The sequence below is a fragment of the Chelmon rostratus genome, chromosome 7 (assembly GCF_017976325.1).
Source record: "Chelmon rostratus isolate fCheRos1 chromosome 7, fCheRos1.pri, whole genome shotgun sequence".
NCBI lineage: Eukaryota > Metazoa > Chordata > Actinopteri > Chaetodontiformes > Chaetodontidae > Chelmon > Chelmon rostratus.
Genome location: NC_055664.1, coordinates 15,906,029 through 15,933,824, shown reverse-complemented (window position 1 = coordinate 15,933,824; position 27,796 = coordinate 15,906,029). Strand labels below are relative to the sequence as shown.

General features: G+C 43.6%; 3 protein-coding genes across 9 annotated transcripts in view; all 3 read left to right on the top strand.

Moving 5' to 3' along the window:
- Nucleotides 1-363: 363 nt before the first annotated feature.
- Nucleotides 364-15,797, top strand: oafa (OAF homolog a (Drosophila)). The gene is made up of 4 exons (XM_041941011.1): nucleotides 364-1,089; nucleotides 12,107-12,241; nucleotides 12,344-12,524; nucleotides 13,859-15,797. Exons 1-4 carry the CDS (start codon nucleotides 787-789, stop codon nucleotides 14,131-14,133), a joined length of 894 nt encoding a protein of 297 aa, XP_041796945.1. The 5' UTR covers nucleotides 364-786; the 3' UTR covers nucleotides 14,134-15,797.
- A 751-nt stretch (nucleotides 15,798-16,548) lies between these two features.
- tlcd5a (TLC domain containing 5a) lies at nucleotides 16,549-21,503 on the top strand. 4 transcript variants are annotated; one of them, XM_041941037.1, is made up of 3 exons: nucleotides 16,549-16,677; nucleotides 18,290-18,493; nucleotides 19,054-21,503. In XM_041941037.1, the coding sequence occupies exons 1-3, from the start codon at nucleotides 16,647-16,649 to the stop codon at nucleotides 19,491-19,493; spliced, it is 675 nt and encodes a 224-aa protein (XP_041796971.1). In that variant the 5' UTR covers nucleotides 16,549-16,646; the 3' UTR covers nucleotides 19,494-21,503. The 4 variants fall into 4 exon arrangements, with proteins under 4 accessions (XP_041796971.1, XP_041796968.1, XP_041796970.1 ...); XM_041941034.1 differs by having other exon boundaries at nucleotides 18,961-21,503; XM_041941036.1 differs by lacking the exon at nucleotides 16,549-16,677 and adding an exon at nucleotides 18,072-18,115 and having other exon boundaries at nucleotides 18,961-21,503.
- Nucleotides 21,504-23,426: 1,923 nt separating this feature from the next.
- arhgef12a (Rho guanine nucleotide exchange factor (GEF) 12a) overlaps nucleotides 23,427-27,796 on the top strand; it is a 38,722-nt gene continuing 34,352 nt past the window's right edge. For 2 of the 4 annotated variants that reach the window (XM_041940341.1, XM_041940340.1), the window contains exon 1: nucleotides 23,433-24,782. In XM_041940341.1, the coding sequence (XP_041796275.1) occupies nucleotides 24,751-24,782 (32 nt within the window). In that variant the 5' untranslated portion in view covers nucleotides 23,433-24,750. Of the gene's footprint in view, nucleotides 24,783-27,796 lie in introns of all 4 variants that reach the window. The other 2 variants (XM_041940339.1, XM_041940338.1) reach the window with 2 other exon arrangements.

Genomic DNA, 27,796 nt, shown 5'->3' with positions numbered 1-27,796 from the left:
TTATTATCATATTTATCCTGATTTCAAACTTACTGTAAACTTCTTGAAGAAGCTAAATGTTTTCCCAAGATTTTCTTTGGCTGCTTGTCACTGTTTGCTTTCTGATCACCAGCAGCTGCAGGTTACAGGTTAGCCCGGCCTTTTATTTATCCCTGTGGCAAGAGCAACATGCGCAAAGCTATGATTTACAAATCCTAACAACACCTTTTGTTATAATTGTTGGTGGTGTTATTGGTTCAGCCCGCTCGCTGGAGTGCAGGAGGATCACATGAGGCCTTGAGGGGGATGGGCAGAGTGTTCAGAGGGTGGTATGGCTTTAAGAGTTTACTACCATCGCTGCACTCACTCACTCTGCAGAAAGTTTGGAGGCCAGGCGAGCGGTGAAATACCGTCGGGTAGGAAGTGACGGGACTGCGTGAGCTGCAGAGGGAGAGAGAGAGAGGGGGGACAAAAAGAAGATATCAACACAAAGCAGAATGAGAAGCAACGTGCGATCATCGGACTGCTGGCTTTAGCGCAGGGGGGGAGAGCCCAAGTGCGCATGAGCTTATCAACAACGCCGGAGCGAGAGACTTTCAATGGAAGTGAGTCAGGCTCCCAGAAGTGAAAAGCGGAGATTTCAGTGAGGGGATTGTCGTCTGATCTCCATGACCGCGCTTGTTATTCTTCTGGAAAGTGCTGGCACACAGGGGACCATATGGGACCGCGACCTGTAAACTGGAACCCCGCTCTGAGTATGAAGGGAAAGACTCCACGAAAGAAATCCGTGAGAGTGGTCGAGGGGATATGAGCGCAGATCTTTGGATTTCGCCTCAGTTTTTCTTTTCCTCTGTCGGGTTCAGTTTTGCGTCTTCGGGGATGTTCGCGAGTCGCATCCCTGCGGCTTCGGTTCGGATACTGACCCGCCTGTGCGCCCTGGTGCTGGTCGTGGCTGTGGGTCTCGGCGCGGAGCTGCGTGTCCGGGTCCGGCTCTCTGACGGACTGGTGACCGAGGAGGTGTTGGAGGCGGACAGCGAGAGAGACGCGATATCGCTCGAGTTCAAGCAGGGCGACGGGACCCTCGTCACGTTTGTGGCGGACTTCAAACAGGTGAGAGCTGGTCCTGTTTACCACTTTAACTAAACCTTGTTGCGCCTTCAGGGGACGCTTCTCTCCGCTCATCCTGACTCCCTGCTGGTCTGAGAGCTGGAAGATGCTGGTAGAAAGTCTCAAATTACTGTATGCCTGTACTTTTCTCCTGAACCAGAACTTCTCACAGCTGAACCCACTTATTGGCTCCCTAAATGAAGACTGGGGCCCCAGCAGTGCTCACTGAGAGGGCCCCCAGATGGAAAAACTGGGTCATAGTGTATTAAATAATTTACTTTAAGCCACTCTTGGTCATCCTTAGTATCCAAGATGACCCTGATCCTTGTTTTAGTTTGGACCTCCTGGACATCTCTCAGGGACTCCACTTTGGGAACCACTGATTTAATTAAATCATTTAACAATTTCACCTAATTGGGGCTCCCAGGACCAAGCAAGGGTGTGTTTCACATGACCAGAAACCCCCGCTCTGATACAGCCAGGTCATGTCCCATGTGAGGTCCACAATAAAGGTGTGACAGATGGGAGTGAATGGCCTTTTCTTTTATTCCTTTTTCATTCATTGATTATCATGAAATCAGCCCCAAATCTGTATCCCAGCCAGGCTGAAGTGAAGTAGCCACAGTGGCCTCTTGGGTCAAGCTAAATTGTTGCCTCAAGGCAAGGATGCCGGCTCACAAATCTGCAGCTTAAAGGAAAACATCCCTTAAGCTTCAATCCTCCCCCGGAGCACACACTGTAACTCGCGCATAAACTTAAGTCGAACTCGTTTCATTCATCTTTTTCCATCCCAGCGTGAGTTTCACAGAGGTCAAGACAGCTGCTGCTCCTCAGACGGTGCGTGACCACAGACCCCAACGGCCTAAAACCCCCGCAGATGACCGCAGGGCCGATCATCAGCCGCCACATTTAGCGTTCTTCTAAAAGAGGACGCGCAGATCGAGTATCCCTCCCTGACCGGCTCTGCGTTCGTGATTTTTGGAAAGACGATGCTGTTTCACTTTTGACGACGGCTACTCAGAGACACATAAATGTCAGTCCTGGAAGGAAAACTACAACTGCTGTGTGTAAGGGGGTGGAGGGCGAGGTGTGGGGTTTTGGGGGGTGGTGGCTCAAAGCGGCGCACAGAGCAAAGGCATGTGTCTGTGATGGTTGCTGTCACACAGAAGCTGACAGGCTGGCGAGATGTGAGGGGAGAGATTTACCAGGATTAAGTGGGCATGTCTGACCTTTTTGATCTGCACGTCTGGTTCACTAACCAAAACAGCTAATTTAGAGTTGAAAGAGAGGAGGCCGTCACCCTCAATCATTGGTGACAAACCGATATCAAGAGACATACACTGATCTGTGAGCAGGGAGCCTTCGCTTGGTCGTGCCGGCGCCCCCGTGTTGCTGCGTCCCGTCATGCATGCACGCATGTGTGCGCACACTCACACACACACATATGGTTTTGTTTATTTGGAGAAAGCCAATAGAACCTCTCAGATCACTTTACTTTTCCGCTGCCTGATTTATCTGTTACAGTTGTAGGTCGGCCCCCCCTCTCTTGCTCCCCCCTGTCCTCCTCTCTGTGTCTCCCTCACTCCTTCCTGCCTGCTCTCTCCTCATTTCTCCTGCATGTGGTTTTCATTCAGCTCTTGTGCAGCATCTCCAAGATTTACGGAAAGTTGGATGAGCTGTCACTTCCAGCTGCCATGAATATACAGTCCAGATGAGCGCACGTGGGAAGAAGAGTGTTTTAGCAGGGATGTTAAACACTGGAGGTTCATAATGAGCAGCACAGCCAGAGGTGGATAGGTGCTGCTCAGGTTAAAGTGCCCTTTGGAAGAATTGTTCCTGTTACTCGTCATTGAGTGAATGTCAAACTTTGTCGTCCAACCACATATGTTTGATTCAACAAGGACTGCGATCAAAAAGAACTGCAAATAACCATCCGACAGCAGCCGTCCTGCTCTTTCCTGCTTTGTGAATACGTGGCAAAGATGAGATGGTAGATGTTATAGCCATTAGACACTGTGGTCTGCTGGATGTGAGAGGCGAGTTTGGTCAGCCTTATCCAAGCAGTGAATCACTGTGAGAATCAGCCGAGCTGTGATTTCAGGAGGCATACGTTTGCTCCGAAGGCATGTAGACACATGGAAAAGATGATGTGGTTCAGCTTGCTCATGACACCTCTGTGTCATGTCGAGTAAATCTCAACATGTACATGTCATTGTCTATTATGTTCAAACCACTGAAGAACTGTGATACTGTCATTTTTTAAATGAAAGACAGGCATCACGGGAGGGAGTCGACCTCACTGTTAATCTTGTAATTGCATTTCTAGGTTGCTTAACTTGCTTGAACTTTTACGGTGTAGTAAAGAGACTTTATGTTAGTCATTTCATTCCTATCTGGTACAAGCGCGCATTTACAACTCAAAAGTATGTCTGCAGTAATATGCTGATGACATGCTCAATGCCAGCATATAGTTTTGCAGCATGATGTAAATCTCATGTGCTGCTGCAGCCTTGAAAAGACAATTCCTCTGAAGTCGTGTGTTAGTTTCAGATTCAGCACCGATCCGCTTTTTTTCCCTGCAACGATTTATGGTCGAGCACAGCCTGAGACCTTGAGCTGAACATAAACCACGTCTCGGAGATTAATCCCAGGGAAATGTCTCTCATATTTGAGGCGCTGTTTTGGGTCTTTCCAGATGTTAAAACGTTGTCAGAGAAAGCTAATCAGTTTGTACTCGGCATGTCTCGCTTTCAAGTTTGATCAATGCAGGAATGTGAGTGACTTCACAGGCCTCTTTCCGGCTGCGTTTACACTCGAAGAAGTATTAACGTCTGGGATGCAGTGGTGCACATCCCTGTGCATCTATAGTTGCACGCCCTGTGGTTTAAAGAAACGTATACCGGCAAACATTTGGCCACACTTGTGCGGGATAATATGAAAAGGCTGTTTACACTTGGAAAGCTTTCCACCTACACTGGTGTTTTCAGGTCGTGTTCAAACAGTCCTCATAGAAATGCCAATATAGTGGGAAAAAAAGTGCTTCAACATTTTCTTTTGGGGGTGCGTAACTCACTTAAATCATCTTAAAGTGGAGTTGTTTTTTTTTTAAAAAAAGGCATCCATAATACAACATGAAACCGTTTTCATCCACTTTGGAGAGTATTTTTCTGTGCTGTTAAGTTTTATCCATGTCAGTGCATGCGTGTCCTGAGTGACCCCTCGCTGCACTGACCGGTCAAGGGAGCAGCAGATGTTGGAGGCCTCTTGACACTCACTGTCTCACACTATCATGTTAAATGGGTCTGGATTATGTAAACAATGGCACCGTGGTGAGAACGAGCTGTGTCATTATTCGATTCTCGTTTCATTGCAGCCTTATAAACGGGATTGTGTTTCAGCCAGGGGCTGTTTCACCCTCAGGTCAGTTCGCTCTAGTGTGTATCCCGATTGTCTTCAAAGCACAGAGGCTTTATGGATACGCCCAGCAGTGAGCTTGCCTGTAAGAATGAATTGGAGATTCTTCACACACCCTCATGTGCTATGTCAAATAATGAGAGCTGGGGGCTGTGGAGGCAGGTTGGTTGGCCTTTCTGTGTGTATTGTACTGTACCTTTGATCCACTTTGGCAGATGTCCATTCCTGGTTCTCTCACATACTGCGTTGCCCATTAAAACGGTTCAAATGGATTTGGACTGTGGCCTTTATTAGCTATTAGTCAAACTCCGTCCTGTGTGGGAGGCTGGCTGGCAATCCATTTTGTTCTCTTTTTCTGTTTGTGGGAAATGCCGTTGTTTGCCAAATGAAGCAACTGCCGCTTGTTTTGTACTGTACATTGGTTGCAAGTCAGTGCAGTGCCGTCACCACATTTTATGGCTTTTTTTTCTCCTTTTGGCTGCCACACCTTGCCTCTCACTTAGCCCTGAAACACCATCCCACATTGTCACTTGCACAAACTTGTAAAGTCTTTCCTTTTTTTACAGGTAAGTGTCACCAGTTCCAGGAAGATGTTATTTTTTTCAGAGACCGTTGAGGACACATTATACGGGTGCATGACTTTCCCCCTCTGCTGTTGTGAAAGGTCACAGCGAGTCACCTGTGAGTCACCAACGCTCAATATCTGTGTTTCCACCAACTTACTTTTATGGCATTTCGAGGTATCACATTAGGTTGATGGAAACGACCAGTTTTTATGTTTTTAAGCTCACTTAAGGTCTTTTTTTTTTTTTTTTTTTTTTTTTTGCCTTTTTAAAAAAGTTAATGCACATAATGGGAGATTGAAACACCTTTTTCAAATAAGGTCTCACTGCGGAACATTTAATTCACATAATTGCTTATCGCTCCACACAGATCTGATGTAACCTTCCTCACATGATAACATGAAACAAAAAAATATTTTCCGTCATGTTTTCTACATCGTTTTTTGAGCGCTTGTGGTCATCTTGTTGCGCTCTGTTCTTCTGTAATGTTATAATGGTTTTCTGACTTGAGAATGTAGCGCCAACTGCTGCTTATCTTGAACCCCTCACTAATAATCGCGTAACGGGAAATGCTCAGATATCCCAGCTTCTGTTTAGGTGGAGCAGTTCCTTAGAGGACCTCTACTCCTACTCACTTTCCCTTGTCATGCTATGGCTCCTCTCTGTGTGGGAGAGACAAACTGCACAGATAAGTCACTGCACGGTAAAACAAGATGTGCGATTCAGTGGAACTGCACCGCTCTTACATACCTAGAAAGTTATCTGCATCACTTTCCCGACACTTTCCTTGGAACTTGCGCCCTGTGAGGCTACTCTGCAGGGAAACAGCCAATGCGCAGATAACATTTTACACCTGAAATGATGCCAAATGTGGGCTGAATGCTCCCTGCATATTTCATTGCAATGCGTGCAGGCAGTGGACCTTTTCAAAGATGAACCCATGCGCTAAAGTCTTTCTCCGAGTCACCCTTTGTTCCATGCTGACTCCAAATCCCAGGAAAATAGCTTCCTCCGTGGCCTTGTTGTGGCCCTTCAAGACCCCACAAGGGCCCCTTTTGGCCTCTCGTGGCCCCTCTGCCCCTGTTGATGTCTTTATCCTCTATCCTCCTCCCACCAGCAGGCCAGATGTTCGTCTGCAATGCTGCTGATAAAGAAAAAGCTTCCCATTCCCACAGTCAAGCAGGGAGAGAGCTATCATTTGCCTTTTTTAGATGTTTTTTTTCCCAATGATCAGGAACAGCCGGCTGCTCGGTGCTGTGGTAACAGCCTTTGATGGGCAGGGAGACGGTAGCTGTGGCTTGCACCGTGCATACTTGTGATCACTGCAAACTACCTCAGAGGTTTTAAGATTGCAGTTGGCAACAAAAAAGCTAACAAAGGGTTTACTCTGCCAAAGCCTGTGTTCTGTTCTCTACACAGTGTCCTGAAATGGCATGTCCTCCGTCAAATTCGTGGCCGTGTGCTTTTCCCTGGCTCAGCCTGGTTAGTTTCAAACTAATATAGTCACAGTGTTTGGCTTCACCATGTGACAGTTCAGTCAGTTGTAGGGCTAAAGTTATCAGGGTCCACACCAGGAAAGGTTTTACACCACCCCCTTTTTTGACAGATAAATTGCTCTTGTGTCACTTTTCCAGTCGCAAAACACAGATTCTATCGTAAAAGTTCTGAACATGTATTGGTCCAAGCAGACTAATAACGCAGGTCACATACACTGATCACATTCAAACCTCAATGCCAATTCAAACGAAAGAACTGAGTGTTGGTGCTATTAAAATCGACTCGCTAAATGCGTATTTGCATGTAACACTTTAAACAATGCTAATTAAAATAATGGCGTTATTTTTGAACGCATCGCCATTAAAGAGCTCTTTGTTCGTGTCCCCCGCGACAGGATATGGAAGCTGTGGGACAACGGTTAGAGGCCGAATGGGACTGTAGGCATCTCTTTTGTTTATGCCTTATCTATCTGCCTCATTTCCTTCCCTGTTAGCACTCACTGTTTGTCTCCTACTCATTTCCTGAATGCAAAGTCTCCATAAACAGTTTGGGTGTCTAGATAATTGTATCCAGATTCTGTGTGAATAAATAGTTCCCTCGTTGTGGCCTGCACATATTTTGCACAGGTTTGCAGACTTTTACGGATTAGAGGCTGTTTACGTGGCTGAATACTTGAGCACTCAAACAGTTGGAAAAGTAAGTTGCCTTCCATTGTTGTCAGGAGAACGGCCAAGGGGAACACCTTTCTTTCCACGGCCTCCGGTGTTTTGATTGTCCATTCACCGCCGCTGTTTACTAATTGGTTTGCTCTTTGGACAGCCAGGTGTGACCAGCCCCAAATGTGACTCCACATTCCTGCCTTTGGAGCCTATGTAATTAGTTTCAACTCAAGCATTACTTTGCACAGCGGCTTTTCTCCCGCTCCTTTTGTCCGCATGAGTCTGTCTCACCCTCTCTCCCTCCGTCTCCTAACATGATCTTTAATCCCTGCCTACACCTGTGCTTTTTGACTGGGCTCCCCTCACACACCAAGGCAAATATCAACCCCCGTCACCAAACACTGTAAATCCATATGTTGTTTTTAAAGGGGCAGCCAGAGACATTCGTGTAGGTTAGGGGTCCTAAAAGTAAATACAACATTTCATCACTTATGCTTCTACAAATGCGGGCCAAGGATTTCAGCTGGAAGGCTGCACGATGCTGCAACTGTGAGCGTTTATATATCCGAACTGCAGATTTGTGTGTGAGCTCGGTAGCTGTTGACTAGGAAAGGGCCTTAAAAGAGGGACAAATCATAGTTTAGTTGTTTTGTATCACAGAAACTTTTTGGTTCCTGCTCCACCAGCTTGATTGAAAAAATAAATTCAGACCAACCCGAATACCCACACAGACCCACAGTGATCCCAAATGACTCATCAGAGCGTGGCTGACCAACAGTCCTCCCCAGCCAGCCATCAGCCTTATCAACAGACAGGGTCTTAGTGGGGATTGAAAACAGGAAGAACCTCCAGCGCGGGGGATGGCTACCGGCACACTGTTTGTGTTTGTGTGCGGGTCTGAGTGTGCGCGTGCGCTCTTGTGTGTTTGAATGTCCACCCATGCGAGCAAGTGTGAGCTGCCACATTTAGTACGGCACCCGGCGTGGGATGTACGTGTCTTGCAGTGGTCGATTCACTGGGTCATTTATGCTGCACTTAGCTGCAGACCCCTCGCAGAAAACAGCCTTATTTCTCTTTCAGTGTTGGCCTTCACACTGCGCTCACTTTCACAGCCAGTAAAGTAGGAGTATACTCTGTGAAGAGAACTAGCTGGGCTACAACTACAGTGACGGAGAATGTTCACTGTAAATGGCGCCCTTTGAGCGTCTGAATGGGCTTTTGTTCACCTCTTAAATAACCTGGCCCACCAAAAGTAACCACCAATGAAACAGCCCCCCACCTCTCCCCTGTTTAACAGGTCTAAGTATGACCCACTGGTCAGATTGCATGAATACAGACTTGTGTTTGGCTGTTGGCCAGCGGTAGTTTGCCTGCAAATGGACTAAGTCCCGGGTGTCAGGGAGCAATGCCGAGGAATCTGTACTAGTGTGGATTATTTATAGCCGTGCTGACATTTACACTGCTCTGGTCGGGAAAAACTCTAGGCTACACTGTCCTTTGATTATGGCGTTACCAGTCTTTTTCAAGACGGGGAAATGTCACTCTTTTAATTCTTAATGTCCGTACCTGGTGATTTTCTCTAAATGTTGGTCTTGAATTTAATGCAGTTCTGCGGGAATGCTCTTTTAGGGAGTGACTCGTTTTCCTGATATAGGACTTCTTTAAGGAGTAGTTGCGAATTACAGTGGCCTGACTCCTTATTTTCAAGCTCTAGCAGGCCCACTTGACTATGATGTCCTAAAGGTGAATCACTGTTTTCCTATTCAATGAATCACCAGCATTAACTTTGTCTACTGTTTGGTGCCTAGGTATTTGAGCAGCTATTAAATCTGCGTATAGCACAGATAAAGCAGCGTCACGGCAGGAAATAATGCGTTACGCTGTATTGCTGTCCCAAAGGAGCTTGACACCTGCCTCTATTATATTTGTCTCATGTTGTCATGCTGTAACAGTTTCTTCCCCCATAGCAGTTTGCATATTTCCCTGCCGTACAAAAAACACCATCAACCCACTTGGCCTTGGCAGATTTTAAAAGAGGTGGCTGTTGTTTGATCAGCGCTCGCTCTCTCCCGGTTGTTTGGATGCGTCCTGCCCATCGTAACAACAGGTGTAAAACCTCCTTTAGTCATACCTCGCAGCGTTTCGCTCTTTTACTGCATTTTCTGCTGTCACACTTTGAGTGCGTCTGCACAGCCGAGGCAGCGTGCGCATGTGCCAGTGCTGCTTTCAGGCAGGCAGAAGTGAGTCTGGTCTTATCCAAACAAACAGCTGAATCCAACAGCTTCTGTCTGGATGGAGATGTGGAGATGATGTCATTGTTATTACTCCTTTTGCTTTTAGAAGCCGTGCTGATTATTATCTCGGCAGCGCCCAATCCGCTAAGGTGTCAACACCCGTTTGTTGTTGCCATTTAAAAGCCACGATTAAACTTAATTTTTCTTAATAGTTGGCTGGAGTCCCCGCCTGCTGCAGACAGAAATATTTATAGTGTCTTTTATTAAGTGCTACCTGCACGGTTAAATTAGTAGTTGGAGAGTTAGAGGGGAAGATCAATAGCACTCTTTTGTCTGTATGCTAAATAAGAAGCTACCGCCAGCGATAGTTTAGCTTAGCTTAGCTTAGCGTGAAGGATAGAAACAAGAGGAAGCAGCTAGCCTGGCTCTGTCAAAAAGTGGCAAAATCCAGCTACGTGCACCTCTGAAGCTGTAGGGGTTGGACATTGGGTGATCTCCTGGCCCAGAACCGTGACTTGATAAGACTTTAGGAATGTGTTGGTACACACATCTGCACACATCTGCTGTAAAACCACAAACTGCCATGTTTACACCTCATGGTTGCTCTTCTTGTTATACAGACACCTCAGAGGTGCTGGTAGGCAGATTTTGCTGCCTTCGGTCAGAGCCTGCTCATGTTTCCGACCTTAATGCTAAGCTAAGCCAACTGACTGCTGGTTGTAGCTTCGTGGTTGGCATGCAGACATTTCTCTGCAATAAAAGCAAATAAGTGCATTTCCCAAAATGTCAACCTACTCCCCGCAGGTTTTTTATCATGTGCAGATGACCTGGCGCGAAGTTGCCGCCGCAGTCAGCACTGTTGCTCTCCCTTTGCCTTTTTTGGCCTAAATCCAAATGCAGGGCGGTAGAAGTAGACAATCATTAATCTGGACACATAATGACACAAGCGGAGGTGGAGATCTCAGCGTCTGCACTTCACCATTGACTAAGTTCCAAAGAAGCGGCGTTGGTGGAGCTATCCCGCTCCTCTGTAATTACCCAGAGAGCCCTGGGGCAAATCTATGTGGCTGACATGAATGCCTTCCCCCTTCTCTCTCTCTCTCTCTCTCTCTCTCTCTCTCTCTCTCTGCCTACACACACACACATGTACAAACACTGTGTCCCAGCATAGCGCCATGTGTCTGCAATATGGGAGGTCTGAAGTCGTGGCCTCTGCGTCTCCCTGCACTTGAGGAGAAATGGCGCTCTTAGCCGTCTCTCTGCCGGCATTGTCCTCCCTCTTCCTTGCATCTCACTGTGATATATTCACAGTCTCTTCTAGCCTTGGCGTTCTCTTTAATCTTTCAGACTTTGTTCTTTTTGCAAAAAAAAAAAACAAAAAGAACACTGGAGCACTGGTTTATTATCACAGTTTGGGAACATCTGAGGTATTCAGTTTCGATTGTCTGTGTTGCTAAAGTCCTTCGAGCCCGCGTTTTGGTGCAACACCTCGCAGCTCATAGAGGGATGTTAGGGGGAAGATCTGAGCTTAATATCGCATAAAGCCTGTGAATCAATATTTTCTAAGTAATTTGCTTTGCAAAGGTCAAATAGTATCGCATGATTGTCTTGTGTGAGGCACATGCTTGTGTTGTGCGCTTGCCAGAAACTCTTCTCGCAGACCTAAGTGGCTCGTAAATGAGGAACCAGTGATCATGCAAAGTAGTCTATAAAAGAGCTACAGAGCGTAAACACTTCTGAGGCAGGTTGTATTGCTCTCTTGCCAGTGTGTACACTTTAGCATACAGGAAGTGGGACCAAGGAGCTTAAGGAGACCTCAATGGGGTTATCTCTGGGCTGTTTCTGTATCCCCGAGTTCCTCCTGCTCAGGGAGTGAAAGCCTTGAAACTGCTGCTCCTCTGCAGCCTGTTTGCTTCAGACGGGTGTGTGAAAAGCGGAGGAGGGGGTGATTGGGACTGTCTGTCTTGTAGCAGAAGCCAAGGGATGGGGGGGGGGGGTTGTCTGATGAATAGGAGGACAGGTCTGCTGCCCTCCTCTCCCCACTGCTGGAGCTTCCCATCATGCTTTGCACGCCCTCTCACAGAACTCTTTATGGCCTTGGGTTTGGCGCCAGATCTCTCACACACTTGCCAACAGCAACAAGTTTTTTTTTTTGTAAACTCTCCACTATCACCATTTCTCCATTTTCCTACTTCTACAGTTCCACATAAAACAGCACGGTGAAATGTTTCTGACTTTTACGGCATGTGAGGAACTCTGATAAGTTTGTCGAGACACATCCCCAAGGGCTTAATTTGACAGTACAAATAACCAGAGCCTGACTAGAGCAACACTGCTCAGGCCTACAGACAATAAAATGTATCAACAAAGAGTCAGATGAGGCTCTATGGGTGTAGTGAACATAAACCCCTATTTAATTCGAGCAGACAGTTGTTTGAACATCTTTGAAGTCCACATGTTGAATTACTTTGAGCGTCTGGAAAAGTGCTACGCTAAGTACTGAAATGGAAAGAATATTTGTTCTAATCTGTATGAGCCTGCGCATATAAACAGTAAGTTATTATAACCTCGCCTCATGCACCACTTCAGTGTCTCCTGGGAATCGTCTGTTTATCCGTCCAGCCAGTCATCTCTCATCCCTTATGTCTTGCAGGATGTGAAGATATTCCGAGCGCTGATCCTGGGCGAGCTGGAAAGAGGGCAGAACCAGTACCAGGCCCTGTGCTTCATCTCACGCCTCGGCCGCAATGAGATCATCCCCAGCGAGTCCATGGCGCGTCTCAGACAGGTATGACGCACGGCAGATGTGTTTTATTATGACAGATGACATGTTTATACTGCGTGGAGCATCAGAGGGTGTGGGCGCTGATCGTTCGCGTTGTCCGCTCAGAAAAATCCTCAGGCCATTCGCTTGGCCGACGAACGGAGAGGACTGGAGCAGCTGACGATGAGCGCGGCGGTCAATCTGAGTCGGGCCTGGCAACTCAGCTCCCACATCCACAACATGTGCAGCGAGGCCCGGGAGGCCATCTACACCAGGGAGGCCGATGTCAAACACTGGCTGGACAAAGGTCAGCGGTCATCTTATCTTTGTCTATCACTGAAACTAGCACAAGTTCTGTGCTGGCAGAGGTTTGAGCAAAATGTCTGTTTGTTCTCCTGATTGTCTCTGCGCACTGTATCTCTGCAGTGACACTCTTTATCTCCCCGACACTCTCTATCTTCTCTGTTTCTATCGCCTAAACACCCCTTTCCACTTCCTTTACTTGATAGTGTGCTGAGTATTCTCTCTGGCTTTTTGTTGATAAGGCTCTATTATTGTTCATGCTATCTGTGTTTACCCTCCTCTTTGTCTCTTTACCTTCGTCATTAAATGCGCAGAGCACAATGGTAGGTACAACCGCGATTCCCAAAAAGTTGGGACGCTGTGTAAAACATAAGTAAAGCAGAATGGGATAACTTACTAATCCTTTTTGACATAGACAAACAAACATTACAAAGACAATATGTTTAATGTTTTAACTCATCAGCTTTATCGATTTTTGTAAATATCGGCTTATTCTGAATTTGATGGCAGCAACACGTTTCAAACATGTTGGGACAGGAGCAACAAAAGACTGGGGAAGTTGTGGAACGCTTCAAAAACACCTGTTTGGATATTTCGACAGGTAAACAGGTTGATTGGTAACAGGTGATAGCATCATGATTGGGTATGAAAGGAGCATCCTGGAAAGGCTCAGTCGCTCACAAGTGAGGATGGAGCGAGGTTCACTGCTTTGTGAACACATGATTGCATAAAGGATGTTACTACATGAGCTCAGGAACATTTTGTAAAACTGTCAGTAAACACAGCTCGTATGCAAATGATTGCAATCTGTTCTGATTTACGTTAGCGTTCCCTTTTTGGGAATTGGCCTCGCAGGTAAGTTTATGTCTCTGAACATCAGAGAAATAACGTGTGACACGATTTTACAATAACACCTAGATTGAGAACACATTATTTCCATCAGTTTTGTATTTAAATCCCTTTGTGCAGTGGGATCCAGTATCTTAATAGCAATGAAGTCCAAATTATTCAGGCTGAGGAGAATCCATATGACAGCACTATTGTCCACTGACAGCACTGTTATAGAGGAAACAATGTTGATGGTCATGGTTCAGCAGGCACTCAGCACCATTATCAGCAGAGGGAATCACAGTAGCATCAACTTTGCATAACAAAGCTCCCCTTTTACTGCACCATCTCCTCTCTTTCAAGCCACTTTGTTCACCCCCTCCAGTTCAATGCAGTATTTAATTGAGTGAAATGAGAAAGAGAATGATTCACACAAATCTGTAATAGCTTGCTTTTGTTTTTGATACCGCAAGCTCAGATAATAATGCCCCTCTGCCGTCTGCGTTGCAGGAGTGGATGGCTCCATATTCGAGGCCCTGCCCCAAACAACAGAGGCAACCAGCTTTCTGGCCTGCCACTCTACTAAAGACTTGTGGCAGCCCTGTCTCTGCACATACAGCCTGCGTCTGGAGTGGTACCCATGTCTGCTGAAGTACTGCCGCAGCCGGGACACCACGGGCAAAGGCTCGAGCTACAAGTGTGGCATAAAGAGCTGCAGCAAGGGTTACCATTTCACCTACTACGTTCCTCAGAAACAGCTGTGTCTATGGGATGAGGAGACTTAGCAGTTTGTTCTGGATGGCTAAGAAAAGACAAATACATTTTTTCCCAGCCAAGCCAACGCTTCTCCACCCATGCTATTCAAAGTAAACACAGCAACACTGGACCTCCATTTATATGATGGTAAGTGAAGCTGTCTCAGGTGGGGAGTGCTGAGATCCAGATGTTCAAGCTGAAACAGAAACAAATTCAGGTTCCAATTGAGACCAAACCTTAAAGGAGGGAGAGATGCAGCACGTCTTTCGAGGAGGACCCACTAACTTCAAGCCTTTTCTGGGAAAATGACATATCTTTGTCAGCTATAATGTGACTTTGCCAAGAAGCTGTCACTTTTGTGCCTTTTTTTTAAGGAGAAATTATTGGAGCAGATGACAGACGCCAACAACAATAACCTCTCAAACAAACTAAAACATGCACAAAGCTTGGACAGTGCATTTTTGGGCGATTGAACCCTGGCAGATCAGAGGAGTCAAACAAACATAATCTTCCATTCTGGTGAAGGAAAATTTGGATGGTGGATTGCTCTGTCTTATAAAGCTCTGTGAAAAACAGTTTATGGCCAGCTGAACACATGTTTGTGACAATGTAAGCTGGCTGACAAAGAAAACGCTTCTCTAATGCTGGCTTTATTTATTTTTGGTTGCAAAGTGAAATTATGGAGGACTATTTTTGTGTCTTACTCTTGTTCAACATAACCTCATCAGTTTTCTTTCCTTTTTGCATTAAACAAGCCCTCAAAGTCACACGTCTGAACCACAGGTCCTCAGTAACAAGAAGTATTCAAGCACATTACAGAACAGTTTAACCTCTTGGGTTTTGGATGTGGTTTCTAGGCTCAACCATACTATACAGAGTGTGTGGAAAAACAAGTGTATCGTCTTCTTTAGGACAGTTTTGGTTCTGTTTTTCCCGTCAGTACCCACAGGGGGTTCCTCATGCCCACCAATTACATTCTCATTATGTTTAAAAGTGTCAAATAAGCCAAAGTCAAAGGAAATGCTGTAAAAAGAAGGGTGCAATGTTTCAGTTTCCAGAAACAGGCTCTTCAGTATGGCGTTTTTCAATGTTAGGGTTCACTAAAACTGCAGTATGGCCTTTTTAATAATCTATACTGCCCTCTTGTGGTCAAATAGTGTAGATGTTCTGTTGTATTCCAGTGACAGAAGCCTGGTTTTTGGTTTCTGGTTATGTATGTCATCAATTAAATGTTTATAATTTATGCATCTTATATCCCGGCTCATATTTCATGCGTAATTCAAGGAGCACTTCTTGAACTTGTGGGACCAAATTAAATTTTTTCTGTCTGTTCTTCAGAGTAATAGGTTGACGTATAATTTTGGTTCGTCTTACCTCCATCTTCACTTCAGCCTTTACTGCCATATCAAATGTTCATGTTGTGTGTGTCGGTGTTTTCAGCTAACTAAGGAACCAAATGAGTGAAACATTTCTATTTGTGGCCTTTTCCGGTGATCAAGTGCCTTAACATTTCCACTGATATCTTTGAGATGTAATTGTAGATTTAAGTTTGTAAACATATTTTTTCTATGAAAGAGTTCTGAATATGTTGTAAAAAGTTGCCATAAGGAGAAAATGAAGCAATTAGGTTATGTACCATTTAAGAGCTGTGTTTTACAGGAATTGTTTCAATAAAGTCTTTCTTTGCACTGCATGTACAATTGTAGGTAATTATTAAGTGTTTTGGGGAAATTTTACACCCCTTCTTTGACAGTGGACAGTAGAAAGCTGTCACAAAATACCACAGTTCCCAGGTTTGACTGGAACTGGGAATGGCTTGACTAATAATCAGCATCTCCCACCCCTTGGCCACAGGGATGCACCCTAATATTCAGTTATCAAGATAAATTGATGCTTGATTGTGCCGATGTGGAAAATATGTGTGTACTGAGCATCCTCCAGTCAACCCCAGGCCCAGCTGGGGCTGGGGCTGAAAGCCTTGCTTGTGGACACTTTGGCTGGGCTTGCCACTAGTGTTTCAACCCAGGCCATGCAGGTAGGATGTTCCCTACATCCAAAACACCGTTGTGCAGGACCTTGTTGGATATGTAAGAATATCTGTAGTATAATTACTGTGTAGTTCTTCCATTTTGTCCCCCAGCTTGCGGAGAACTTGCGTGTAATTCGAGCCTTTGTCCACAAGGTGTCGCCATTGTTAAAAAAAAGATTAGGCAGCATCCCATTGCTTTGGGGAGACATCAAGAAGGATGGAAACGTGCTTTCTTTGTTAAATGTGTAACACACCTGCTATTATCTCCAAACTACGGTGTGCTATGGAATAACGCGACCAGGACACAAATGTGGTATTTGCATGTGCAGCGCCTGATAAGGTGGAAGGGAATATGGAAATAAAGGGATGCTGAGGGAGGCTGTTATATGCCCGTTATCACCGGCGGAGCTCACGTATAGGAAAAGGAACAGCAGCCACTTTGTCTGCAAACAAACCCTTTACAGGCTGCTTCAGAAACATATCTTCACAGGACTCTGAACCGCCAGGATGTAGATGAAGAGACGGCCACATGCGCACCATCAAGGTAATGTATTTTGCTGCTGTTGTGCGCGTGTTACAATCCCGTAAGGAAATGCTTTGTTAGCCCTTTAACGTTAGCTCGCTACCGGCTAGCTAGTTTGCTATTTGAGCCAGCTAACTGGGGTAGAGAGCACCCACTTAAATGATGGATAAGCTCTAGTACTGTTGCCCTGTCAGTTTAAGAATTAGTAACTAGTTAACTTAGTTTAGCAAAGGAGTAAACACCAATGCTAACATCAATCCAGCTAGTTGCCGACTGCCTTTTCTGTATTTCCTCTTGCAGGTTTCCTTGGAAACGTAATTAAAGTGTTGTAAATGCGACCCTTTGCATGGTGTATCTTAAAAACCTAAAAACTGTCTCCACATATTTCATTTTTTTAAAAAGCACATAACAGGCCAAGTACATGTACATATACATATAACTTTGTTTAACAAGAAACGGTTAACAACATCTCTTTAGCAGGGGTTCCCTGGCCAAGATAGCTGCACCACTAATAACATAGAGGTTACAAAATATATACAACATATTTATAATGATTTGCATAATATATTGTATCTATTTTGCACGCTGCTATGTAAAGAACACAGTCTCTAAAATGTACCTAAACTGTGTTGTCCAGCTAACTGGTGTTATGCTATTTGCTGTTTTACATGTTTTATTTTATTTTTTTTAATAGTTTTTGTCTTTGCACATGCACATCCAATGTTGAGTGGAGCCTGTGTCTTTTGTCATCCTTTTCCTCTTCTTCTTCTTTTTTGTTTTGTTTTGTGAGTGTTTGGACAAGAATATTGTAATAAAACCAAACCAAACATCAACATTTTTGATAAGTGATGAATCATTTGTTTTTTAAGCAAAAAAAAAATCAGAACATTCAAAGTTTCCAGCCACATTTCTTAATATATGATAGTAAACTTAACATCTTGGGGTTTTGGACGGTTGGTTTGACAAAAAAAGACATTTTACTACCTCACATTGAGTTATAATGTGCATCAGTCATTATTTTCTGACATTTTATAATGCTGAAATAGGAAAAATATGACTGCCACTCTACTTTGCATGCTGCTATGTAAAGAAAGAAGTTTTGGAAACCCAAACTGAGATGTCCCACTGCACAGCTGATGTCGTGTCATTTTATAACTGCTGAAAGAACCTTTCCCTCTCATGAAAACTGTCTGAGACCCAGCACCCAGTGACCTCTCGTCTAGTTTTGAAACTTGCTTGAAGTCTTTGAGACTCAAGTGTACATCTTGTTCCAGTCCAGCGAGTGTGGGCCTGTCCGTCTGCATGGTCTCACCTCCTAGTACAAACGTCACAGTAGAAGAAGAGACGTCCCCCTCACCCCACCAGACCCTCGGCCTGCCAACTATAGTGCTATTATAGTTCAAGCAAAGGCTAATTGTTGGCCACTTACAAAGGATTGCACAGTCCAAGTCGTTGGACGGTAATGCTGTCTCTTTCTACTGTAAGCGATATAACGGAGCATGATGTGCATCTATGCATTTTGCTCTTTCCGTGTAATGTGATTCAAAGTTGGCTTGATGACTGCTGACAGGCAAGTTTTTGAAAGACACTGTAAGTTGGTTTTAGCTGTTTTTCTCGGTTGTTTTGTCTGTAGAAGAGAAGATGGCACTGGTTGTGGTTGGTGCACTTCTGTGCCTGTCCTGCTGGGTCTCTCTCTACTTTATCTTGTGTAACATTAACGGGTCCAGGAGCTCTGAGTGGAACTGTCGCCTGGTCACCCTGGTACATGGCATCCTGGCAGTCTGCATCACAGCATACATAGGCTATGTGGATGGACCCTGGCCTTTCACTCATCCAGGTAGGACGCTTACCCTCTGTTGATTCAAATTACCAAAGAGTAATTTAAGATTAAAAAACAAAAAGGGCTATAAAGCAGATCATATCATCATATTGTAGATGCACTTCAGTAACTGTCACGTCTGCTGCTTTAGGGCTACAGCAAAAAAAAAAAAAAAAAAAATTGACAATAATTTTCATGATGAACAATTGCAATGCTGGAACAAGGTGACATTTTTGCTTGAAAAATGACTTAAATGACAAATCATCTATTGACATGGCTGCAAGTTAATTAATGCAGTTCTCAAAATGTGATTAAACCCGTCATCAGTGGACAAATAGTTTTACCATTCTTATCTGTATTCTGTGTGTAATCAGACATTTTCAGTTGATCAGTAATTACTCGTTTCATCGTTTGCAATTACATGATTGCTTGTATTTTAAAAATATGCTAACCAAGAACTCTCTGTTTCTCTTCATGGATGCCAGGTACTAAGAACACTCCTCTGCAGATAAGTGCCATGGTGCTGAGCCTGGGCTACTTTATTTTTGACATGGCCTGGTGTGTGTACTTCCGTACAGAGGGACCCGTTATGCTGGCCCACCACACCATGAGCATCCTGGGAATCCTGTTGACCCTTTGGTTGGGGGAGTCTGGCATCGAGGGCTGCGCGGTCCTCTTTGGCAGTGAAATCACCAACCCCCTCCTGCAGGCACGCTGGTTCCTCAAACAGACGGGACATTACGCGACGCTGCTGGGAGAAGTTGTGGACGTCCTGTTTGTGCTGCTGTTTGTGGTGATGCGAATCTTTGTGGGCGGCACAATGCTGTACTGTGAGCTGATCTCCCCAAGACCCAGATTCTTTATCAAGTGTGGGGGAGTGGCCATGTACGCTCTGTCCTGGGTGTTTATGGTGGACATTGTTCGATTTGCCATTCGGAAGAGCAAGAGCTGGCACAAACAGCAGAGGGACCAACAAGAGATAGTGGCAGCTAATGGTCATGAAGGGAAGAAGGACTGATCGGCTTGTGCTTCTCTAAAGGAAATCGATTCACTTTATGTCTGTGTTTTTCACTTTGGATGCTCAAGGGAAAGTACAAAGAAATCAGCTTTTTGTATGTTAAACTGAGATTAAAAAAAAGTCAAGTCATAGATTTCTGTATCGAGACATATTCCACAGCGTCTGTCTGTAAGATCCACACCTGTGCATGTTGAAAAAAATGCACAGGTGCAGTTATTGCAGCAGAACACGTCCGATTTTTTGTGTAAAATGTACAGTTAACAAGCAACGCAGATGTAGTTTATGTCCGTAAAAACCAAAGCACTTTGTATAAACACACGAACAGATGTTGCATTCAGTTGCAGTGAACTGTGGCCTAGTCACATGTGGCGGTGTTGCTCCAGAGGAAAGCTCAATGTTAGGAAAGAAACTGTTTACATGTAGTGCCCGAGGTCCGTGGGACACATTTTTAGTCATATCAAAAAGTTAGGATTGGTTTACTCAGGGAGATGAAGCCATACCAGAAAGCTGGGGTGAATTCTAGAGACATGTGTGTGATGTGTTTGAGTCCTTTGTTTCATATAGTTTATAGTTATTCCTCCAAGTTTTTCTGCCTGAAATCCAACTCCAGAACCTGCCCAGAATGCATTTCATTCATTTTACTTTAAAAGTATAAAGGGTTACATGAAAAGGAACCTCTTAATTACATAGTTCTACCCTGGTAATGCTATTTGGATTTGTATGTAAATTCTGAATATCTTCAAAAGTTCTTTGAAGCATCTGACTTCACTGTATCGACTGTGTGAACACAGACCTACATGACTTACTTCAATCGTTCAGATAAAGTCAGACAAAAGATCTGCACTCTGTACTGATAGCGCCCAATGAATCTAATTTAATAGAGTCATGTTTCAGTCGCACAGAGATCTTGTCGACAGCTCAATTAGATTTATTGTGAGCTATCTAAACAGCGTGCTGATCTTTTGTCTGATTTCTGCTTCAGCTACATTTTTTGGATCCAGCATTTTTAAGCGTTTTTGAGACGTACCTGCTCCACAGGTTGATCTTGATCTTTGAGACAAACGCACTGTACTGTCAGGACCAACCAGGTGGCCTCTGACTTAGGAGAGGATGAAAACCTGTGCAATCATGCGTGCAGGAGTGTCTTTCACCCCTAAAATGTCAGATTTCTACATTTCTACATTACACAAACATAGCAAAGGCTGGGCAAACGTTATCACTGGTAGACGTTCAGTAAAATCATATCAAGATTATATAATCATATCTTTTTATTGTCTTACTAATTTCTTGTTGTCAATGTGGTAACTCCAAACAAACTGACATGCAAAAATAGTTATTACTTTTTTTATTTACATGTGTGAAGAGCTTTGTCTGAGTTTTGATATTTTGCGTGAGATTTTTGCCTACATTTGCCATAATGTGATATTAATTATCGGAAAAATATTTGTCTTAATAATATGGATTTCAACCATATTGTCCAGACACAGCACAAAAGTGTAGGCGTTATGTGTAGAGAACATTATGATTCAGCCCTTTGCATGAGTGGACTCGTTCCATGCTGACAAAGTTACCAAACTACCATCTTTAATCTTTGTGCTCGGACTTTATATTGGTGTTCTTATTATCATGAACACATCTTGTTTGTCATTTGAGTGCACGTGGATTTCCGCAGTTACGTGCTAAAACACCTTTCATCCTCTTGTTTTCCTGTTTGTCTTTGATTGAAATTTGTTGTGTTGCTCCAATAGGTCTGTTTACCAACTGCCACCATTAAGAATCATGTGAGCATCACCATTATATCGAAGACAGTACATCTCTAACTGGTGTGTGCCTTAGTTATCTGAATGTACTTTCATATATTTTTTTTGTTTGGTTGTTGTCTTGTGTTGTACTGTAAGCCCTCCAATATAAGTGCAGGAGTGATGAGGAGCCATTTTCAGTTTGGGGTTTAATGATTTGCCTTTGTAATCCCTGCGTGAAGTCAAATAAAGGTACGATAGTTTGTTTGTATGCTTTTGAATTCATTTTAAACAGCCAAATGTCAGTTAAAATGAAATAAGCTGCATTTGCATCATTGAATGCTACAGGTACTTGGATGTATTATTGGACTGAGACTGAAGTTACCTAAGATGTCCACATGATGGTGTCATATCAATTATATATGAATGCTGAGCGAGGAAACATGAGGACAGTCGTTTGACAATGCTAAAATAAAGACATTAAAAGGGAGGGAAAAAAAGACATTCACAGCATTGTCAACTGAAAATAATGTCACATTACACTTTTCATTGAGCAAAAGTTTAACCATAAGCCAGTTTTACTTTTTATTGTTCTTTTTAGCACAAATTAAACAGTTTTAAATGTGTTTTCATGCGATGGGGCACACAAAGTTTAATATGGTGTATTATACTGTGTGTAACACACAGGGTGTTGCATATATTGTTGTATTGCAGTATATTGTTGGCAGCCAGAGACATAAATAATGAAACAGGACTGCAATGCACAACGCAGTAAAGATAATCATATACAGTGTGCTATTTCAGTCAGACAGGATCCGAACAAGCAAACAAAACAGATGGAGAGAAGAATAATTGAACATATGTCACTCATGTACACAAGCACAGGCTGTTTCAAGGTAAATAGGATTCAGATGGATCATTGTGGTAGTGAAAAAAATGACCTTATTCACACCCACCTTTAACCATATCCTACTTTATATCATTGGTGATGTTGTGATCTTAAATGCATTTTCTTTTCTCCAAAACGCACATATACAATAATTTAAACACCGACATTCAATGGACTGCTAATGGAATCAATCAATATTGACTGCATTGATTGCAATAAATATGGATCTTGATCTTAAAATCTTCACCTACACTGATTCTAGTTTGAATAGAATTTCTGAACTAATAAATACAAATGCATGAATGAAAGCCACCAGATAGACTTAAGCGTGTTTTGCATTTTTATTATCTGTCTGTTACACTCGGTCACACATGCACATACAGCAACCTGAGTGTGTTTTCTCTCTGTGCTTCTACATTTTTCAAGTGGGTGAGTCAATCAGCACAGCAGTGTCTTCTTGTGGATGACGGACAAAGGACTGGACTGTAAGCTGTGAAACTAAATAATGAACATAATGACTGTTCTCCCAGTCCCAGACCGACCACAGACAGGCAGGAGAGCCACGAAAACCGTGAAGTAATCATACAACAACACACATAATCATCAAGTTAATCAGCCACCTAAAGGAAAATGCCTGCTAACTGGAAAATGCTTATGACGGTTTCCCTAACAAAAGGAAACAATCCAGCAATAAATATCTATACAACCAGGGCTGTTACTAGTTTCACTATGAAGAATCTATTGATTATACAAGTGACACAATTGTTTAGTCAATAAAACACCCTCTCCATCTCTCACTCAGAAAAATGCTATGTTTAATAGTCCAATAATCAATTAGCTGATCAACTAATTTACTAATACATGACAATGAGGGCTGCAAATAACAAACATTTTAATTTCATTACTAATCTGCCTATTACTTTCTCAGTTAATCGTTTGGTCCATTCCAACAAACAATGAAAATGTCGATCAAAAGTTTCCATGGTCTAAAGAAATGTCTTCAAATGTCTCATTTAATGATAATGCTTTTTTTTATTATTATTGATTAATCGACAAATCGTTGCAGGTTTAATGTACAACACCTAAGTGTCAGACTCTTTTCATTCTTGATCTACAATATATATTTATGTACTGTAAGAATAAATCAAGTTCTGTAAAGATAAATCTTGTACTACTATCATTAGCAGCAGTGGTAACACTGTTAACGCCGTTAGCATGTTCGTGTTATTTTGCAGCTATGCCCCCAAACATTGTGCTCAGACAAAATGAGTTTTCCCATCTCCCGGCGGAAGTGGTTAGTGGAAGCGCTAGTAGACTGAAGAGCTAGCTGGCTAGGGCGTTGCTAGCGGCAGAAAGTGGGATTTTGGGTACCTTTCCGCCAGTTATATGCTCGCACAAATAACGCCTTGCGTCGGAAAAAACACCGTTTGATGTTCGCTGAAAGTTTTAAGCGCCTCGGTGGTTTTTTGTCGTTGTTTACAGGGGGCTGGTGTTACTTTCTGTCCCGTTAGCTGGCCGCACAGCTAGCCTGCTTCCATCCACGGGAATTCTGCCGAGAAACGACTGAATTCTGGAAACATGGAGTCAAGGAACGTCGCGCTGTGCTAACCGACTTCACTGGATTTTCTTTCCTCAAGGAGACTTTTTGAAGGACATAACACGGAGACATCTCGCAAGCCAAGTCAACGTTCATGCCGTGTTGTATATATATTTCTCCGTCGTTGGCCGGCTCATTGTTGTGAACGGGAGTTTGCTTAGTTTGCACTCGAAACAAGAGCATACGAAGCAAAGTTTTTTGCTGAAAGAGCTCATCTGTTTTGTTAGCTGGTAGCTGGCGAGATCCAACAGCCAGCTTACCGTGAGAAAGGATTTCCTAAAAAACACTGTGCTTTTTTTTAATCGACCATCCAACCAATTGTGGTTTTGAACCTAACGTCTTTACACCGGTATAACATTAGCTGCAGTTGTTTTGCTAGTGTGTAACACGGGTCGTTTAAAACTCGGTATCGAGCGATTCTCATGGTCACGGGAGAGTCGTCCCCACAGCCACAGACAGGCATTTCTGGGAGCAGGGAATACCAAATGGGACTGGAGGAATTTCCAGCATCTTCAAAGATCATTTAGGAACCGAGGCCATTCAGCCGAGCAGGGGTGGTGGCAGACGGACTACATCGCTGGGCCAAGGTGTCTGATCCAGTGGAATACAGATTGTTTACACGTTTCATATCGGCGGAAAACTGGGATGTGAACGCAACGGGCTCGTACAAGGAGTTCATACATGCACGACAACTTGTGCCAGCTGGCGCAGTGTATTTATTGTTGTTGGATATCATCTGACTGTACAGCTAATACCACAGAGGCCCCGATTAATTTCTAAGGTTTGCACTGTAGATTCCCTCCTGCTATAACATTTTGACAAGGAGCATTGGTGAAGAGATAGCTGTAGGTTTAGACGAGCCTCGCAACAACCCAACAGTGTCCTACAGTTAATTTATTCACAGCGCAATTCTCAAAATCCTTGCCTACTTCAGACGAATGCCAGAGAAGGACGCGCCAGGAAATCGCCTCATCACACTCTGGAAAATGTTAATCGGATATAATTTGCTGCAAATCTAGAATCGGAAGCCCAATGAGTGACACACAGTCCAGCTTCACTGACAGGTACAGTACACATCGAGCTTCTTACATGCACAAATTGAGTCTTTCGAGCTATCAGATGTGAAATTTGGTTTTAAGTTTCCTGATTTGGTTATGATGAACCTGAATGTGAAGCAGCCCGCAGTCTGATGAAAATATGTTTTACATGGTCCAAGTAAAGCACTTCTTTGTGGTGATGTGCTCGGTAATAACGGTGTTGCACAATCTAATTACTAAGGAAGGACATCAGATCTAGATGGAAACTCTGCTGATCTCAGCATGGGTAATGGAGTTCTCTGCAGACAGTAAAGTACTACTTGTCCAAGGAGTGAGAAGGCCTGCCACTGTTTGTGTGCCAGGGAACAGTCTTCTGTGATCCCTGTACACCTTTCAACATCACTATTACTGCTAAGCCTTTAAAGCTAACCTTCTCCTACACCTATTAAAACAATCTCTGGATTTAGACAAAACCTTGGCCCCGTCAAGTAATCACCTTATCCAAGGCATCTGTCAACTTAAACTCTCAGATTGGACACTGTTGCTAAGACCAGCGGGCTAAATAATGTGTCATGGCCTGAAGAACGCACTAAATGGTAGAGGAGGATCAGCCTGTACCATCCTAATCCATTGAGGTATAAGTTGTCACTGCATGAATGAATTCCCCTATGTTTTCCAACATGGAGAATAAAGAAGTTTCTATTCTCGATTTGATTCACTCTGGCAGTGAAACAGAGAAGTGAAGCCATTGCATTACATCACATCCCACCTGAATCCCACATACCTGCAAGGAGAACAGGCCAAGACAGTGGAATGTGCTCGGTAGGTTCAGAGCAGAGGGAGGCTTCATTGCACAGGTTGGGATCTGAAATATCCTCATGGCTAGGACATGAGCTAGAGGCTAATGCCCAACCCCATTTTACATGACCCCCCTCCCCCACTGCAATGATGGCAACAGTGGCTGGCACCAACTGCTATTGTGGTGCTGTTTATTGTGTTTTCTTTTTTTTAACGGTATTACCACAGCACTCTGCATGGCCTTATTGGGTAAACCAATATAGATACCATCATAATGCCTGTTGCTTTTATCAGTAAAATGAACAAATTGGTACTTTTTATGAATCATTTCAGCAAACCTGCATTGCAATTTTAACTGCAGTTTTTAGGCAAATGAATCACGTGAAGCATCTAATGTTAGGTTGCTATTGCTGTTAGACAGTGCAATGTGTCTTATGTAATATCATACAGCATATTTGGTCGTCTCAGATTCACTGCTTCTTGTGAAGGCTTGAGGCAGTGCTACACAAATTTATTTATTTATCATATTCAGTCAAAGCATGTGGCTTGATATCTTTGGACCGAGTTTGTTCATGTGTTTGTTTTGGTGTCACACATTCTGTTACTTTTGTTACTCTACCAGTAAAACGTGATGCAGACCATTATGTTAATGCAGAAGTAAAAAATGCAAAACAGTGTGACCGTGCAAGCAACTAGCTTTGTACCTGCACAAAAATTAGAGTAGGAATTGTTGTTTAGACCGCAGCAGTTTTCAAAGTTGCTTTCCACAGTGGGTGGCGATAATGACTTTATTGATTAATACTGTTGTCTGTCTCTCCCTCCTTCAGTCTGTCTGTATATTCCTGTCCTTGCTTTCTATCCCACTATGTGTGGTGTTGTGCATTTTGTTTTTGCCCTGTTGGCTGTGGTGGCAGCATCTATTGGGGATGGGCCGCCAGCCGATGGGTCAGTTCAGTGTGCCGTTAGCTCTTTGTCATAGAGTTCTGCTGATCTCCACGTTTTTCCCACCCCCCCTCCCTGGGGCCCTCCTGGGAAGTGGTGCTGGTGACATCACTAATAGTAAACAATAGCTTTCAGTGGGAGCAAACTGGCCGTCTCTTTGCTCCTCTCCAGGTCCATCAGTGTAGGTCAGGTACATTGGGGGAGGTTTGTTGGGGTATGTCTTCCCTGTTATCCTGTTGAAGGGCTAGTTAATGATAATAGTGTTCAACTAACAAGCTTGTCATTAATTGATTAATTATCATTGATTATACTGATACTCATAATGACAGAATGTCCATTACAACATGACAGAGCCCAAGGTGACATTTTAAGATTGTTTATTTTGCCCAGCCAACAGTCTAAAAACATAGAAAACAAATGAAACAGAGAAAAGCATCAAATATGAGATTCCGCATCCAGCAAATGCCTGGAATTTGAACTGGATGTGTAACTCAAAGGATTAATTGATAGTAAAAGTTATTATCAATGATATAACAATATTATGTCAGTTGACGAATAAACTAATTATGTGCACACCAAGTGATTATAATTGGAGCTGATATGTGCCTCAGTGCAGTGGAATTTGCTCGTCATCATCAGTGTTGTCATGAGTACTTCTGACAGCACGGCTGCTTGTATGCGTCTCCTGTATTTGGCATCCCTCCCTGATAATGCAGTATGCTTCTACTCCATCTGGTCAGCACTGACACTGAGGAAGCTGTGTCAGCTGCTCTAAGCTGTGCATTAAAATGAGTATCCAGAAGTTATTTAAAGCTCTGATCAACAGAAGTGCAAAGGCTCCAGATTAACATATTGGGTTGAGCGATATATTAAAATTTTCCAACTGGCCACCATCAGCTCAACAAGCAATTGCTGATATTTTCGTCCTGCTCTGTGTGTAGTGCGCCCACCATCACCCAACTAACGGCTGAAATTAATTGATTGACAAATATTTTAAAGGTATATTATGTAGGACGACAAACAGTTTTTGGTGCTGTGTCAGCCAATTTTGCAGCTTCCTCTTGGATGCTTGTTGCTTACCATCTGGCACTTGCTACCTTTTTATAAAGTCCCAACCACACCTGTGAACTGTTACTGGCTGGGAGCCACACACCCGCTACCCAAAGGTTGCAGCCCAGAAACGCTTGAACCACAGCACAACAAGAAAGAAAATAATAAAATACACACTTCTTGTGCGTCATAGGTGATGATTGAGAGGGATTGTCTTTTTATGAGGCAATACTTTGTTTTTTAGGAAAACC